General features: G+C 33.3%; 1 protein-coding gene across 2 annotated transcripts in view; it reads right to left on the bottom strand.

The window, feature by feature from the left end:
* Nucleotides 1–5,423: 5,423 nt before the first annotated feature.
* The window catches only part of LOC136040630 (solute carrier family 25 member 44-like), a 58,357-nt gene continuing 47,609 nt past the window's right edge, over nt 5,424–16,171 (bottom strand). For both annotated transcript variants that reach the window (XM_065724906.1, XM_065724908.1), the window contains 2 exons: nt 12,369–12,496; nt 5,424–8,806 (listed from right to left, as the gene is read on the bottom strand). In XM_065724906.1, coding sequence (XP_065580978.1) covers nt 8,615–8,806; nt 12,369–12,496 — 320 coding nt within the window. In that variant the 3' untranslated portion in view covers nt 5,424–8,614. The remainder of the gene's footprint in view (nt 8,807–12,368; nt 12,497–16,171) is intronic.

Here is a 16,171-nt window from a genome sequence, read left to right as displayed (position 1 = left end):
TGTAGGGGGATTATTTTTTTTCAGTGCGTTATGTTTCATTGGCCAAAAGACTGAAGGTCAGAAAATTTAAAGCGATCAGAGACAAAACTATTTTTGGCATATTTATGTGCCTCCTACACGAAAATCCGACATATCATTGGTCCAAAGAACAATAGCCAAAAATGTAATCCTTGGTTAAATTAAAATGCCAAGATCAAACAGTCAAGATAAAACATACCCATGCCTACAACAACAAAATATCTGAATGATGGGGAATTTGTATAATTTAAGCCCCTTTTTCCTGGTGCTGAAAATTTTATGTCATCCACAGAGGCGTACTTCTTAAATCATTCAGTAGGCACAAATTTCGTGGGATGTAAGCTGACTGACAGGGAATTGCAAGGGATTGCAAGGGATGAAGGGTTCCATATCTGTGCTGATTGGGCTACCTTTTTATTTGTTCGTAACATATTTGAGGCCAGTAAAAGTATTTCTTATAAAAGAGTATTACTTTACTTAGTAAAGTGTTTCTAATGCAAACAAAGATCCAAGTTGTTCTTAAATATACTAGACACAAATTGAGGGTATTCTGCTTTGAGTTGAATTATCGCCAATTAGCTTGTACATGCAGCATAGTAAAAACAAAAACAGCATAAATTGTTTTTGGTTTTATGTTTTTGGTGAGAGTGTGATACCACTCTAGCTTGCATACATCAAGCATTTTTATAATTAGCAACGTTGAGTGTGTATCAAACGTTGCTGCAACACTTTATGTTGCACAAGAAACGTATGTCTAGTTTTTCACTGATTCTTTTATCAGTTTGCAAAGTAATTAATTAAACAAAATGTTTTCCCGAAACAGAAGTTCACCGAAGAGAAAGTAAGGGGCTACATTAAACCAAATATGAGAAAAGATAAAGTTATATTTTAATTCAAACTCAAAGCAGGCAGAAAATTACCAGAAACAAAAAGCCTGCCAAAAATCAGTGTAATTTGCGTTTTGCTGATTTCTTTTATATATTTATTTTGGGCAGTATGCTATTATTTGTCCCAACGTCAGTAACACAACACAGAAATAAATATTTTACGGCTAATCAAAGTTTGAAAATAAGAGAGGTGTTACCTGTCCCTTCCCCCCTCAAATCACTAAACGGCTTGAATCTCATTTACATTCACTGAAAACTATTCGTACTTTGAATAGTGTGATTTTTTTCTTAAAACATCAGCAACAAAAGAAAACAAATCTCTAAAATAAATAAAACTGCAGAAAAAAAACTAAAGAAAGTACACATACTGTTTAATATATTAAAATATATCATTCCTAGAGGTCGCTGTATTTTTATTTTATTAATTTGATAAGAGAAAAAGTTTAACTAATTTAAGTAACTTATGGAGGGGGCAAGTTACTCATCTTCTTATCAGAGCCAATAATAAGCAGGAAGTGATATAAACTAATTGATCGAGGTGTATGCCCTTAGGAAAAAAGGGGTTCTATCAATCTTGGGGGACTTATTGCAAAACATATGGTAGCGATTTGTTAGAAAAGTACGCAGGTAACACTTTGTATAATGACCCCTCTGTAACCTCTCTCTCAGTAAACTCTTTGATAAAAAGGTCTCAATACCCCCCAGGTACGGAACTATTCTAGGATCCTCAATATGTATAATCGGAAAACCAAAGCGGACGCGTAATCCCTCCAGTAGTACATCAATTTTAACCAGAATAATAAGATACTTAATATGTCTCACTCAGACTCCCCCCATCATTTACTGTTCAGCAGACAGGCATGTGAGTTTTCTCCCCTCTTAGGCTTAAAATTACAATGCAAAAACCTTGGTCAAGTGGGACACAAGAGTGGTGACGTTCAGCGACACATGCACCTTCTATGACCTCACTGGTGGGGATTCTGATCTGCCTGAAACTTACAGGGCAGCTCATTGGAACCATGGGGATAGAAAATACGAATTTTCAGAGGTGTAGGCAACTTCAAAGCCCCATCTACATTCCTCGCAACAGTGTCTAGACTTGCGTCAGTTTGGTATGCAAGTGCCAAAGTCAAAGTTACTTTACACAAGAAAGTCTAGACGACTGACATTTACGGTAGAGGCACTAGTAAGCTTCAAATGCTCCTAGTTCGGAAACAAATCTTCTATCACGGAGAGTACATTGTTACAGAAGAAGTTTAAAACATATTTTTTTTTTTTACTGGGTGGGGGTCAGATACTTCTGCGAAATGCCTTTTCTTGACCTGTCATATATATACATATATATATATATATATATATATATATATATATATATATATATATATATATATATATATATATATATATATATATATATATTGTAGTTTCAATCTCTATATTGGATTGTTACCCATAACTAAAGTATAGCGCGCCTTCATTTGAAGGGGAGAAGGGTTCCATACCTGTGCTGATCTGGGCTACCTTTTTATTTGTTTGCGACATATTTGAGGCCACGAGAATTTGTCTTCATGAAAGTGGTTACGCAGTTATTATAAAAAAAAAAAAAAAAAAAAAAAAAAAAAACAGTGCAAAGTAATGACACAGCCTCGCAAATATTAGTAAAGTATTTCTAATACAAACATAGATCAAAATTCTTCTTAAATATACTAGACGCAAATTATGGGTGTTCTGCTTTGAGTCGAGTTAGCGCCAGTTAGCTTGTAAATGCTCCATAGTAAAAAAACAACATAAATTGGTTTTATATTTTTAGTGAGTGCGATACCGTGCTAGCTTGCACACATCACGCGTTTTTAAAATTAGCAACGTTGATTTGGTATTGAACGTTGCTGCAACACTTTATGTTGCACAAGAAACGCATGTCTAGTTTTTCTTTGGTTTTCACTGACTCTTTTAACAATTTTCAAAGTAATTAATTAAACCAAGCTTTTTTCCGAAACAGAAGTTCTCCAAAGAAAAAGTAAGGAGCAACAATAAACCAAACATGAGTAACGGTAAAGTTATATTTTAAATCAAAGTTGAAGCAGACAGAAAATTACCACAAACAGGAGTAGGGCTGACGTCCTCTAAGTATGCCAAAAACCAGTGTCATTTCTGTTTTGCTGATTTTCTTTTTCTTTTTAATATTTATTTTGGACAGTATGCTATTATTTGTCACAACATCAACAAAATAACACAGTGAAAAATATTTTAAGGCTAACCAAAGTTTGAAAATAGGAGCGGCGCTACCTTTCCAATCCTTCCTCAAATCTCTAAATGGCTTAAATCTAGTTTACATTTATTGAAAACTATTCGTATTTTCAAAAGTGTGATTTTTTTATATATCAAATATCAACAACAGAAAAAAAATCCCTATGATAAATTTGTTTAATATATTGTGATATATCATTCCTAGAAGTCTCTGTAATTTTTGTCTTATTAATTTTATAAAGAGAAAACGTTTAAAACACATTTTGTTTTCAGGAAAGCACAAATAATACTTTGGCCTTTAGGAGCCACTGGAGGCATTAGCCCTACTACAAAAAAAATAACTACGATTAGTAATATTACAGAAAAAACTAACGAAAGTAGAGAGACTGTTTAATATGTTGCGTTCTTATTCCCGGAAGTCTCTGTAACATTTTATTTATTAATTTTATAAAAGAGAAAACGTTTAAAACGTATTCTGTTTTCAGGAAAGCGCCTCCCTTTAGAAGCCACTGGCGACATTAGCACTACTCCTGCTTACGGTAATTTCTGTTCGTTTTAATTTTGACTTGATTATTCAATGATGGTAATTTCTGTTCGTTTGAAGTTTAAATTGTTACGTGTTTTTATTTCTGTTCGTCTCTCTTTACTTTTCTTTGGAAATTTCTTTTCTGGAGCTTTTTTTTTCAATTCATTTCTATTCGTTTTTAATTAGCATTGCTTTTCACTTGTTATTACAAGAGATATTTGTAATTTTTCTTTTCAGTTCCTCTGCTTAATAATTAAGATTTTATCTTGCTATTTAAATTTTGGACAAACCTGATAATAACTTTTATATAAAATCTGGGATGGATGAGGAAAGGAAATATATTCAAATGGATTGAAAATATACATAATTTTTGGTCTTGGTAATAGGGGTAAAATCGCCGCGATCCACTTCCTGGCACAACTTGAATATAAATCAATAGATTGCGAGCGATTTGGTAAGGCGTTCTCAAGTATCAAAGTTTACTCGGGTACACTATAAGATAGCGCCTTTAAGTTTATTTTGATACGCATTTCGTTTCCAAATCATACTCTAGGAAATTACTGGGAATCTTGGCACAGCAAACGCTCCGTAAGAGCTCTCTCAGGATACGAATAATCACGACAAAAATGTTGGTTGTTTTCCAAGACCCCCCCCCCCCCGCCCCAAAAAAACTATCCTCTTGACTCAGAGAACGATCCCTAAAAATTTCAGGTCATTTGCACACCCAAGATTTAACTAGCCCACCTTTTGCCATTTTAAAACATAAGTTTAGATAATGGGAGCTTGCATGTTGTATGGTCCTTGCCCCAGGGGATGTACGGGTCATGTCATATCTGGAAGCATTTTTTTAGTAGAACTTAAGACTATTAAGAATAAGATAGCTATTTAAAAAATTTGATTGATTTTTTTTGCGGTTTACGGTGGACTGGGTAACAAAAGGGGGGGGGGTGCTGGTTGTCGCCCACTCATTTTTGACTCTCACAAAGGGCCCCAGGACCTTCAAATTCAAATCATATAAACCCCCCTCCAAAGTTTCAACATTACCCCTTCAAAAGTGGTTTGGAGGAAAAACAATAAACTGCAGTCACAATGATCAATACTTAGGCAGCGCTTCATACAAAAAAAAAGAATTAATTCAGTACCCTGTTTGCAGGAGATGGGAGGGGAAAATTTTCATATAATTAACTTTCTTTTCTAAATATGTACTCCCCCTCCCACTGGATTCAGACCTAGACAGCACCCTATAGACTCCTGTACAAAGATATTTGAAGTAGTGTTTCAAGAATTTTTAATAGAACCGAAAACGCGAAACCCTACAGTTTTCCCTGAGTACAGAAAAAAGAACAAAAAATTCGGGGTAACATTCTGAAAAGTGATCCATTTCATACATAAGTCCCTACAATTACACAAATCCGCATTTTAATGGAGCAGAATTGTGATTTTTGACAAATTTCTTTTATCAGAGACAAACTAGATTAAAAAAAAAAAAAGAAATTCCGATAGTAACTGCAACTAGGTTGTTTATAACATCAATTCATTTGAGCTTCAGAGCTAGCCCTACCGTGAGTATACCCCATGAATCCAATCTGGGGAATATGAACGACAGAATAATCAAAATCAAAAAAAGAATGTACAATATATTTAGGTTTTGAACAGAGGCTTTTGATGGCAAATCAGAAATACAACTTTTTTGATTTCGGTAATGTACATAGTCTTTGCAACATTTTCCTATATTTAACAGTCAATTATTTTATTATTTTATTCAAATCATTATTAAACATAAAATAAGTAAATATTTTCTAAAGAAAAATATAATCAGAAATACAATATATCGAATCAGTAAAATCCACTATCGACAAAAACGGACAATATTCAGGGCGTTCCAAGTTTAACAAGAGCTGCAATTGAGTAACTCTTCCCTACTCTCACCCCAGTAGCAACTAATAACTCTACCATATCTTACACTTAACACGAGGAATATATCCACGTTAGTGATAGTAAAAACTACAGCAATCAAAATAAGAAAGAAAAAACAGCAAAAAACAAAACAAGCAAAAGCTGCAGCGATACATCTCATCAGAATATAATTACTAAATCTACGTCGACTGGCTTATATCTCTGGTTATCTTTTCAACAGGAGTGTATGTAAAAATACAACTTAGTCGAGCTAACATGCTTTTTTCCGAGGATTGTTTTTTTCAGTTGACAAAAAATTTAAGAGAGAAAAAACAGGTTTAATTTAAATGAAAGTGTGGAACAAAAACACTGTAAAACAACAACAAAACTAAATAATAAAAGAACCTGAATATTTCGGCTCCGAAAAATTCGAATTTTTTGTATTATTTAAAGTTTTTTTTCGTGAATTTGTTCCACTGCTTTACTTAAATTAAACCCATTTTTTTCTCTTTTAATCTTATGTAAATGGAAAAGCAACGTGGTCTAGGAAATTATTTTCATTTAACAGTTAGTTGGGATCTTCTGAAATTGTCAAAAGCTGCTCTTAGTTAAAACTGGAACACCGTGATCAGAACAATACATAAACATTTACACTATCTTTACTAATCCGACAATAACCAAAAGATAAGCATTAAGACAAGACTCAAGTGACAAGAACGTAAGTGAGTTAACTGGTTTTTTAAATAGGACTCCAATGAGTTTAAAATCCCTGTCGAAGACAGAAGTTTGTTTTCGTAAATTTAAGATATTTAACACGCACAAAAAAAATTGGTAACAAAGAGCAGACTAAATATACATATTTGCTATCGTCACTTAGTAGTTAATACTTCCTACATAAATAGGAATAGGCTGTAAAATCAACTCATTGGCATGTTTTGTATAGCAAATTTCTAACATTTGTAATTCATTTTAACTGCACAAAACTAATATCATGTAAGTATGTCAAAAAACATCTTCTCTTTCAGCTATAGTATTTATAGAAAGACTCAATTCATTGTTTTAAATTTCAACTAAGAACACCAGTACTGTTTCGGCCATAGCATCATAAGCCTTGTTATTTTTTTTAATTCCTCACGAGAGCTATTTTAGATAACGACGGTATCTAAAGGTCATTCAAAATGTTAAATAGCAACAACTCAGCTTCTTATATGCCGATGTTAACTACTACTACTAATAACAACTTAACGCAGCACCAGACCACGTAAGGTCGACACAGCTACGTACGCTCCTCCTCCATCCCAATTTGTCCAAAGCCTCCCTCTTTGCACCCTCCCAGGAGGTTCCCATTTTCTTCAATCTACCTTTACGACATCCTTCATCCAAACATGGGGCGACCAGCTTTCCGTTTAGCCCTAGATGGTTGGCCAAAAAGGACATTCTTCGGCACTTCGGCAATCTGTCATCCTTAATCCGCAGAACGTACCCAAGTCGATGTTAAATTAGATGTATAAACAGACTGATGTTAAAGTAGAGCTAAGTTAAAGTACCAAAGCTGAGATTTTCTTCAGTTTATATGTTCTTTTATGTCAAATAGTCCTAGAGCACATGTTCACCCTAAGAGGGAGTCAGGATATTGTTTTAGGATGGGGAGGTAGGGGTATGATCCTTGAAAATACAACAGTTTTACGTTGACAATATCTGGATTTTTATAGAAAAAATTCACGCAATTTTATTGGTTGATTTTTAGGAAGAATTAAACCCAACCGAATATGGATGGATTCATAGAAAGTACTAGCAAGGTTTTGCAGAAAATAAGAAAATGTTCAGATTTTCAATGCCTTTATCACAGTTACGAGAAATCGGCCATAATCGTATTACTGATAAAGCTTAACAATTTTTTGTTGTTTACAACTATAAATATAAGAACCTAAACTCCTAACTGTTCTCAAGTAGTATGAGTATGTCAATATTACAACAACTATTATTCAGTTATGTACATACTAATCTTAAAATTCACTGATGCAAAAAAACCTTTTCTTTTCATGTGCTGCTACATCAATAGAAGAAGAAAAAAAAATCAGTCACTAAAACTAAGATCTGACAGAAGACAGTAAGTTATGTCAAGTGAAATAGACGAAGCAACATTGCTACGGGATTGCCAATTGGTTTGTCTGAGCTTGCTATGTCAATTGGTTTAAAAACTTCAAGGGTACATATTACTAGTCCATAAACAAGAAGATCTTATTTATTTAAACGCAATTACATTGACCCGAAGAAAGGACTGTTAAAAACTGATCCAAAACAGGAGCGAACTGAATATTCTTTTCCCACACTAGACAAGGCGAACTCCGACTCCCAAAACAAACTTAAATTCTTCTCAAAACTAAGCTGAAGAAACTTAATTATATTGACAATGAAGTGAAGAAAACGTACAAACATAGAAATGATCACAAAAAAATTAAAGTAATTAACAAATTCTATACGGGTTCTGGTATTGAGTGGTCAGAAACTTTGAAAACGGACTTTTTTTTTTACTTTGTGACGAATTTTTACTGCAAACTTTCGACTAAAATCATAGATTAGTTAACATAGATATGTCTGATATGCCAAAAAGCACTAGACATTACAGCCTATTTAGTGGAAGGCTATTTGGCCGAATGACCTTTAAGTTATAACATCTGTTGAATTTAGAAATGCTTATTTTGTATTTATGAGTCGATCCAGCTCCAAATCCACACCTGGAGAAATCTGGGGGAAAAACACAGGAAGCGTCGGATGATTTGCCAGCAACCACGGAATATACTCCCAGCCGAAGGCAGATAATCAGGAGATCAGTACCTGCGTTACGCGGAATATTGGTCAGCATGCGATAGAGTTTTTTTTTTTTAAGTTTAAGCATTTTCATATCTGCACTTCCGATAACTTTTATCCTGTATGTGTGAATGAATTGCTCTCCCTTAGTGGTTAAATTATCACCTATAACAAGCTAAAAGACTATATAATTTAATCTAAAATAATTCTACCCTATACATGCGTATCATCACCACCGAACTTGAGGCTTATATTTGTCTTTGATACTAAGTCGTTTGATCGATTCATATCCTAGAATTATCGAGAAGCTGAACACCAAGGAGGAGACCATCCGAGCAGATAAACCCTTTTTGAACATTCCCATTTTTTCTTCGGACCAAAGAATGGCGAATGTCTGCGGGATAGAGTCTAGTCTTTGCACCTGAAAATGGAACAAGAACATAAAAATGACAAAAAAAAAGAAAAAGAAAAGGAAAGTAATTCCAAAAAAAAACTAATGGCCAGGAACAAAATAACCAAAGCGCCACAGAGAGTTTCAGCTATATTGATTGTGGGTGCGATTCAAAAATTAACTGTCATTAGCGGTGTTTTATTATTTGTTGCTGTTTGCGTCCCAAGACAAAAGATAGCACAAAATTATAAGCAAATTGAATTAGCCTACTATGAGTGAATAGCACAGTACGATATTAGCACCTTTAAAGTAGCCTATTATAAAGAAATAAGGGGCTAAATTTATTGCTATCTGTCATTTTAGACTGAAGATAGAGGTAGAATGAAAAAGTATTAGCTTACATACAAGGCGCGCATCTTAAAAGCAATAGCATTGATTTATGTTTGAAAATGGAGAATAAAGTTGGCTTGACGAAGAAGCAGCGTATTTTGAGAGCTTCTTTCAGGAGCTTATCATCATTAAATAGAAATCTTAGGATTTAGGTATTTAATGAACGGTGATGAAACAAACTAAGACACAGAACCCACAAAACTTCAGGAAGTCTAGGCAACACAAGTCTAGTTCATATTTGCTCTAGATTACTAATCCTTATTCCAGTATCCATATCTATTATTCACGAGACTCTTTTTTGATTGGTTCTTTTAATAACACCTTACGAATACACTTTGAAGGAAAGGTACCACAGGCCTTACCTACTAGAATGAAAATAAAATTTCAAGGGCTGAATACAAACAGTGTTTTTTAAGGTACCAAAAATCCCAAGATCACTTACACGAGTCAATTTTGCAAAAATAGTCTTATGCGGCCTGCCTATGTTTGAAATCATCTAATTCTCAAAACAAATATTTGGTGCTTCTCTTAGTTATTCATTTTCAAGCATATTTATATGGGAATTTAGTGTTTCTCATATCCTGAAATCTTTAGATGACATGATAACCAAAAGTTGACAATTTTTTAATAAGATTACTGATATTAACATCTTAAGTAGTAGATAAACCAATATTAAGTTTTCAACCAATGATTATAATCCACAAAACAAAACCTTACATGGAAAGCAAGGTTCCCATTCGAGAAATTAAAATTAGAGCTTTTTTGTCTTATAGTTTTTGAAAAAAAACTGGAGTTTTCATAAGCATTAGATCTTTTGGGTGAATCCATTCTAATTTTTTTATTAAGAATGCCAGCTTATCAACGTTTTTAAAAATAATTTAAAACTAAAATTTAAAGAGAAAAATATTATTTTCTTGTTTTTAATGTAATTATGTTCAAAGGTTTATATATCTTTACCCTCACTTGCCATTAAACATATCAAATCCTATAATAGTACTGTTCATGCTACTTGTCATCTTATTATGTAAAAAACCAAAATAAGTCTACTTTCATTTACAAATTTCTAACATTTTTTTAAACTGAAGACATTCCCTAAAACGAATAAACAGCGATTAAACATTACTAATTTGTCAAACTCAGTTTGCATCACTTTTTCTATAGCCCATTGATCTGCACTATCTCTGTACCTAATTATCAACATACGGATGTTTGCCTTTTTTAAAAATTTCTACACTTCCGGCACATCTCTAAATTAAAAAAAAAACAATCATTTAAGCCAAATGGATAGACAAAATCAATATTATGCATCCAAACACCTTCCAAGTTTCATATTTTTTTAATTATAAATTTATATGATTCAATACAAGGTTTACTAAAACCGTAGCCGTATCAGCATATAATAGCAGCCATATTCCGATATGGTCCCGTAACACCGTACTGAAACAAAATTACTGAGTTCTCGACTCGATCATACGGCTGGATAATTTATATGTAAAATTGTCGTCAAAAGCGGTTTGCCACCCTTGGAGTGAATTACTTTTTTGAAAAGTCTAGTTTATTCGTGTTTTTATTTTGAATGTATTTGTCCTATTTTTGAATGTATCGTTTTTCTTTTTTTTTGATACTCCATCGCCATGCCTTGTTTTATCGATGGGTTATAAAATATATTCATTCATTCATTCATTATTATAGGCCTAACACTCATTAAGAAAGCTATTTGTTTTATTATAAGCAATAATACTTTTGCTTCTTTGAAAAATGGTTATAAATACTCTGAGAGGTTCCACCTTATATATAAGACTACCCGAGAGAATGCATTTAACTGTTTCTTTAGTCCATACAAAAACTGATATGAGCGTGAAATAAGGAAGTCCCTTAAACAATTGCCTCAAATGAAGGTAAAAAAACACACTACTTGGCCTTGAAATTTCAGCAATTTTTATGGTCAAGATATATCCTGACAAGCAGTAGCGAGTGCATGGACCCTCAAAACACAGGGGAGGGTCAGCAAGATATCCACCTCCTTTGAGGCCCATTATCACTGAGATTTTACTAATACCGAGATTCAGCCAGCACCAATTGAGCCAATCCGAATTTTCATATAATTTTAATGCCAATAAGAAAATTCTACCAAAAATCTGATTGGCTCTTGATTGGATCTGATTAGTAAGATATCATCATGAATCAGGCTTTGGGAGGACAAAACCTAAAAACAAAGAACAGAAAGTGGTAAAAATTGTAATAAATATCACACTTGTTAGCCAAAATATCTAGCGTAGAACTTCATCGAAGGAAAAATTTGTCCTAAGACCTTCTCCCTCCCCCATCGAAAGGAAAACTAAACTTTTTTTTATTCCAGGATTTTCTACGTAATCTCTGGTACCCTCTTGAGAGGGTAAACCAAAAGTAATACTCAGTGATTGCGCATTTAATGTCGAGGCAAAATATTTGGCAATATCAGTAAACTGAGCTACAAACACATTTTGGGAAAATTAAAATTTTCAGACAATCTGTATTCTTTTTTAGATATATAGAATTCTTTTATTAAGAAGGGTATCGACCATTTTCATCACAACATTATCTTATTTGTATTGCCTACCACTTTGCAGCAGTTTTTGTGAGTGCTAGCAAGTAATTCATTGATGTCATCTACATTTGGTCATTTAAAAATTAGATGGCAATACTGTCTATAAAAATATTAAAATTATCCCAACATGGTAATTACCTTTACTGAATTTTAGTAGAGAGACCTTATTTTACCGCCAGTAGTAAATTTTGGCAATCGAGATATTATATTCAGATAAACCTAATACAAAAAACTCACGGCTCTTGATAAACCTCAAAGATGCACTGAATGATAATTTAAAAGTGCAATTTCTGCCCAAATCGAAAGTTTTTTGGACCTTCTTTACGAATAATACTAAGGGATGTTCAACATAATGACCATTCGCTGGTATAGTCTACGTATGTGAAAACTAAATTATAGGCCTACAAGCACTTGAAAAAAAAATAGTATTTATAACACTTGTAAAAAATATTGCTATAAGCAATTATTCAGAAACAACCAAATACTATATTTGTACGTTCAAAATTTTCATACCAGACTATGATTAAATACCGTAGAATGTTTGGAATTTTTATAACTAGCAGTTTTGAAATAGGCTCTGCAATTTTCAAACAGCAACAAATTAAAAAAAAGTACCTGCAATCTGGCACGAACTATATCAATAGGGTTGATTAAGACGGTAGTAGTCAAACCTCCAAGCATAGCAGCCATTACTTGTTGCATCATTAGAGGAACACCAAACGGTAGAATAATATGTAACTGATCTGAAAAATTTATACCCTTTATTTTTGCTTGTATTCAAATGTTACGCATACTGACTGAATATTTCATTATGATCAACTGAATGTACTTGAATAAGGACACAACAAGAAGCTTTTTTTTACGAACACACTGGAAAATTATTAGTCTCAAAAGCAAATATTCTTTCAAATCGCAATAGCTGTATGGTTATTCAATGGTAACATAATTTTATTGTCAGGATCAAGGGTTTGCGCTCTGTCACAGCTATGACGCTCAGATCCGATCAATCATCAGTTATACCCCCCCTCCCCTGTCTACAGTTCTGCCTGTGATGTGCAAGGTAAAACGTAACACACCTTATATATTTAAAAAACAAAACTAAAAAAAGAAAACACCAGAAAAACAAACAAAAAAAAACTAAAAAAGAAAAAAAAAAAAAAAAAAACAAAAAAAACTAAAAAACAGAAAACACCAGAAAAACTAAAAAAAAAACTATACGCAGTTAAAAATTAGCACCTTGCATTCGTGTTGCTGGGGCACGCAGCGCCATAGCAACGCGTAGCAGGGGTCAGTCCGCGTGCCGACTGACTAGTAATTACTATATAATGATACGAAAACGTCAAATTATATCTGTTTCATCGCTATTTTCATTATTTTTATAGGCAGAAAGAAGGACTTACTAAATTCAAATAGAATATCTTAAAGAAGAGACATCATCAACTGATTACAAGTATGGAAAAATATGTCTTGACTCAGAGTTTCATCCGCAGATCACCCACCCCCTTGCAGAGGAGCATTGGAGATCATTCATGGCACCAGACTGACAAAACAAAGGATTTTTAAACCCGAGTTCATTGATGAAAAAGTTTAAAAATATTTCAACGACTGGATATAACAAATTTATGCCAATCTAAAATCGAATGAAAATTAATTTAAAAAAGAATGTTTCAATTTTTTTTTCAAGAAAAAAAGTAAAGGGCCATACTAATACCAAAAACGAAAGACATAAAGTAATAATAAAAATCAAGACTTAAAATTAACTGAAATTAATATGGATTAAAAATGAAACCAAAATTAGTAGACCTAAAATGAATTTAGTCAAATGTAAAACAAAGAGACATGAACATAAATAAGAGTAAGGCTACTGCCCGTCTAAACCCTCTAATGCCACGATTCTCAACGTGGGGTACAGGCCCCACCGGTGGGGTATGGCAATATTCTGGTGGGTCATGGGCAGAACATGCAGCCTTTAGCTGACTATACCTTAGAGCTTTAGTTTTGAAAAAACAACATAATTCATATGAATGACGACACATTTTTAAGATATACATTATGATATACACATTTATGATGACGATGCATTTAAAGAAAAAAAGATACTCAATTCATTCGTGTATGACATTCATTGAATAAAAGGTGTTTAATGCACAATCTATATTATATTAGCATAAAATATGCATATAAAACGACCTAAAAAATATCAAGTTGGTGTACAAAATTATAATGGCATTTTAAGCTTCCTTCAGGTGAGTACATATAAATTTTGAAAAAATTTTATAACACGTAGGGGCACCAGGATTTTAGAAATGCCTTCATGGGGCATGGCCCAAAATCGATTGGGAACCACAGCTCAAAAGGCAAGAATGTCATTTGCGCTTTACTGAAAACAAAATACATTTTAAATATTTGCTCTTTTATCATTACAATATTGAACAATCAAAAATTACTGGGACTTCCAGGAATTAGTATCATTATATTCTAAAGCACCAATCTACTTTCCTTAATCTGACTAGTATATTTAACCCATAATTTCTTCGTTTTATACACATTCCTTTCACATATATAGCAAATCAATTGTTAAATCATTTATAGGCTCGTCAATTCAAAATAAAACTTCAATAAACTAAAAAGATTGCTTCAAAAAGTGGGCTACCAATGCTCATTAAAAAACAATAAGAAATTAGACATGCATTTTCTATATGCTTATGCTCAGAATGCTATATGTCCAGGATTAAAAGGAACAGTTTTGACAAATAAGTGTCCCTTTAGAATAGTTTTATTAAATTAAAAGTCAAAAGTGCAGTTATTCTAACAACTCTTTTTTTTTAATGAGGTCTAGATGCTTAGAAGTGACAACATAGGCACTTTGATGATACCCATAGTCACTAATGATTTAAGATGAACGGCGATCCCCTCAAGAAGCAAGTGCAAGTGACGTCATGCAGTATGTTTTCTATGAGATGCAAGTGCATGTTACGTAATAAGGGATGTTATTTCTACGGCTGTTATGCTTAAAAACCTGAGGGTGTGTGGGAAACCTTCAGGGGGCCCGCTAAATCAAGATTTCTATGGTTGATAAGTCATACAGAGTGTCAGAGTCCGTTTTAGTCTAGTGGGGAAGTAAAAAATAATCATGGTTCAATATTTACCGGCGAGGGCAATGCAATCTTGCCTGACATTGTAATGGATGCTTTTATTCTATTGGATATTGAAGACGCTAACAATGGCGAAATGAAACCTAGAGTCCTTATTTTGCAGAAGGAATTATAAGGCGTTGCCGGCTAACCCTAAAATGGCATGAGATGTTTGCGCAATATGTCATATCATTATGTAAATTCAAGTTGGAAGGAGAGTCATGCTTTGTAGCAAAAGTAAACATAATGCATATACAAAGATTAAAAGACGGACTAAATGTATCAGTGAAATATATTGAAGACAACAATCTGAATCAATCTATAAAAAAGGAATGAGTTTGTTACAAGTGAGATCTATTGTGAGTCTATAATCGGTAGAAAAAGTGTCAGGATTAAAAACGACTGCATTTGAGAAGCAAAAAACATTACGGGATCTAGTGACTTTTAAAAAATGTTTAATTCTCGATGATGATTTTCTATAGTAATCTTTTCAAAGGAAAATAGTTCAAGGAAAATCAAAGAATCTTTAACGATATGATGAGAAAAGATTCTCCGTATTTGGCTTGTTGCGTGAAACTTTTACATTGTGGACCAGATGCAATTACTACATTTATTGATATACTAATTAAAAGAAAAAAAATGACATTGTGATTTTGCTTTTAACCAGTACCGAGACGGCCATTTTGCAAGGCAACAACAAATAAGTCGAATAAATTTTGTGACGTCGCTCAATTACTCCTAGAAGACTTTCATTTTCCCCAGTCAGTTTCTTTTTGGAAATGAGACAGTCAAAATCGAAAAAATGTTTTACGCACGTCCATTATGCTTGCATATATTGAGCAGCTGGTCATTCCGTGAAAATTGTACTTCTGTTGATGACTATAATGAAAAGTGCAGTTTATACAATCCATGTAAATTGCAGAGAGGACATGTTGTGCAAGTTAAAGACTGTGATTCATGTTCTGAAGAGATTTATGACTCTCATACTAGAGATTTCGATGTTCCGATTGTCCCTATGATAAATATGATCATTGGGAAAATACTTACCCTGGCATGATTGCAAACACCCTAAACGTGATTTCACTTTATTTTTAAGAGACTGGTATCGTCGTGGTTTAAAATTACTTTGGGAAGAAGAACCTGGTCCATGCTTCAGTTGCTGGAGCAATAAGAGAGGCTGAATTTTACAAAATCACTGTGAAGATACAGACTACTATGATTATAAACCTACAGACTTTTATTTAGCTGTTAAAGAAAGTGATTCTTCATACGAGAATTTTGTCT

This window comes from Artemia franciscana, chromosome 21 (genome assembly GCF_032884065.1).
Source record: "Artemia franciscana chromosome 21, ASM3288406v1, whole genome shotgun sequence".
NCBI classification, from domain to species: Eukaryota; Metazoa; Arthropoda; class Branchiopoda; order Anostraca; family Artemiidae; genus Artemia; species Artemia franciscana.
Note: the sequence above shows the minus strand (reverse complement) of the source record. Positions and strands in the feature narration are given on the sequence as shown.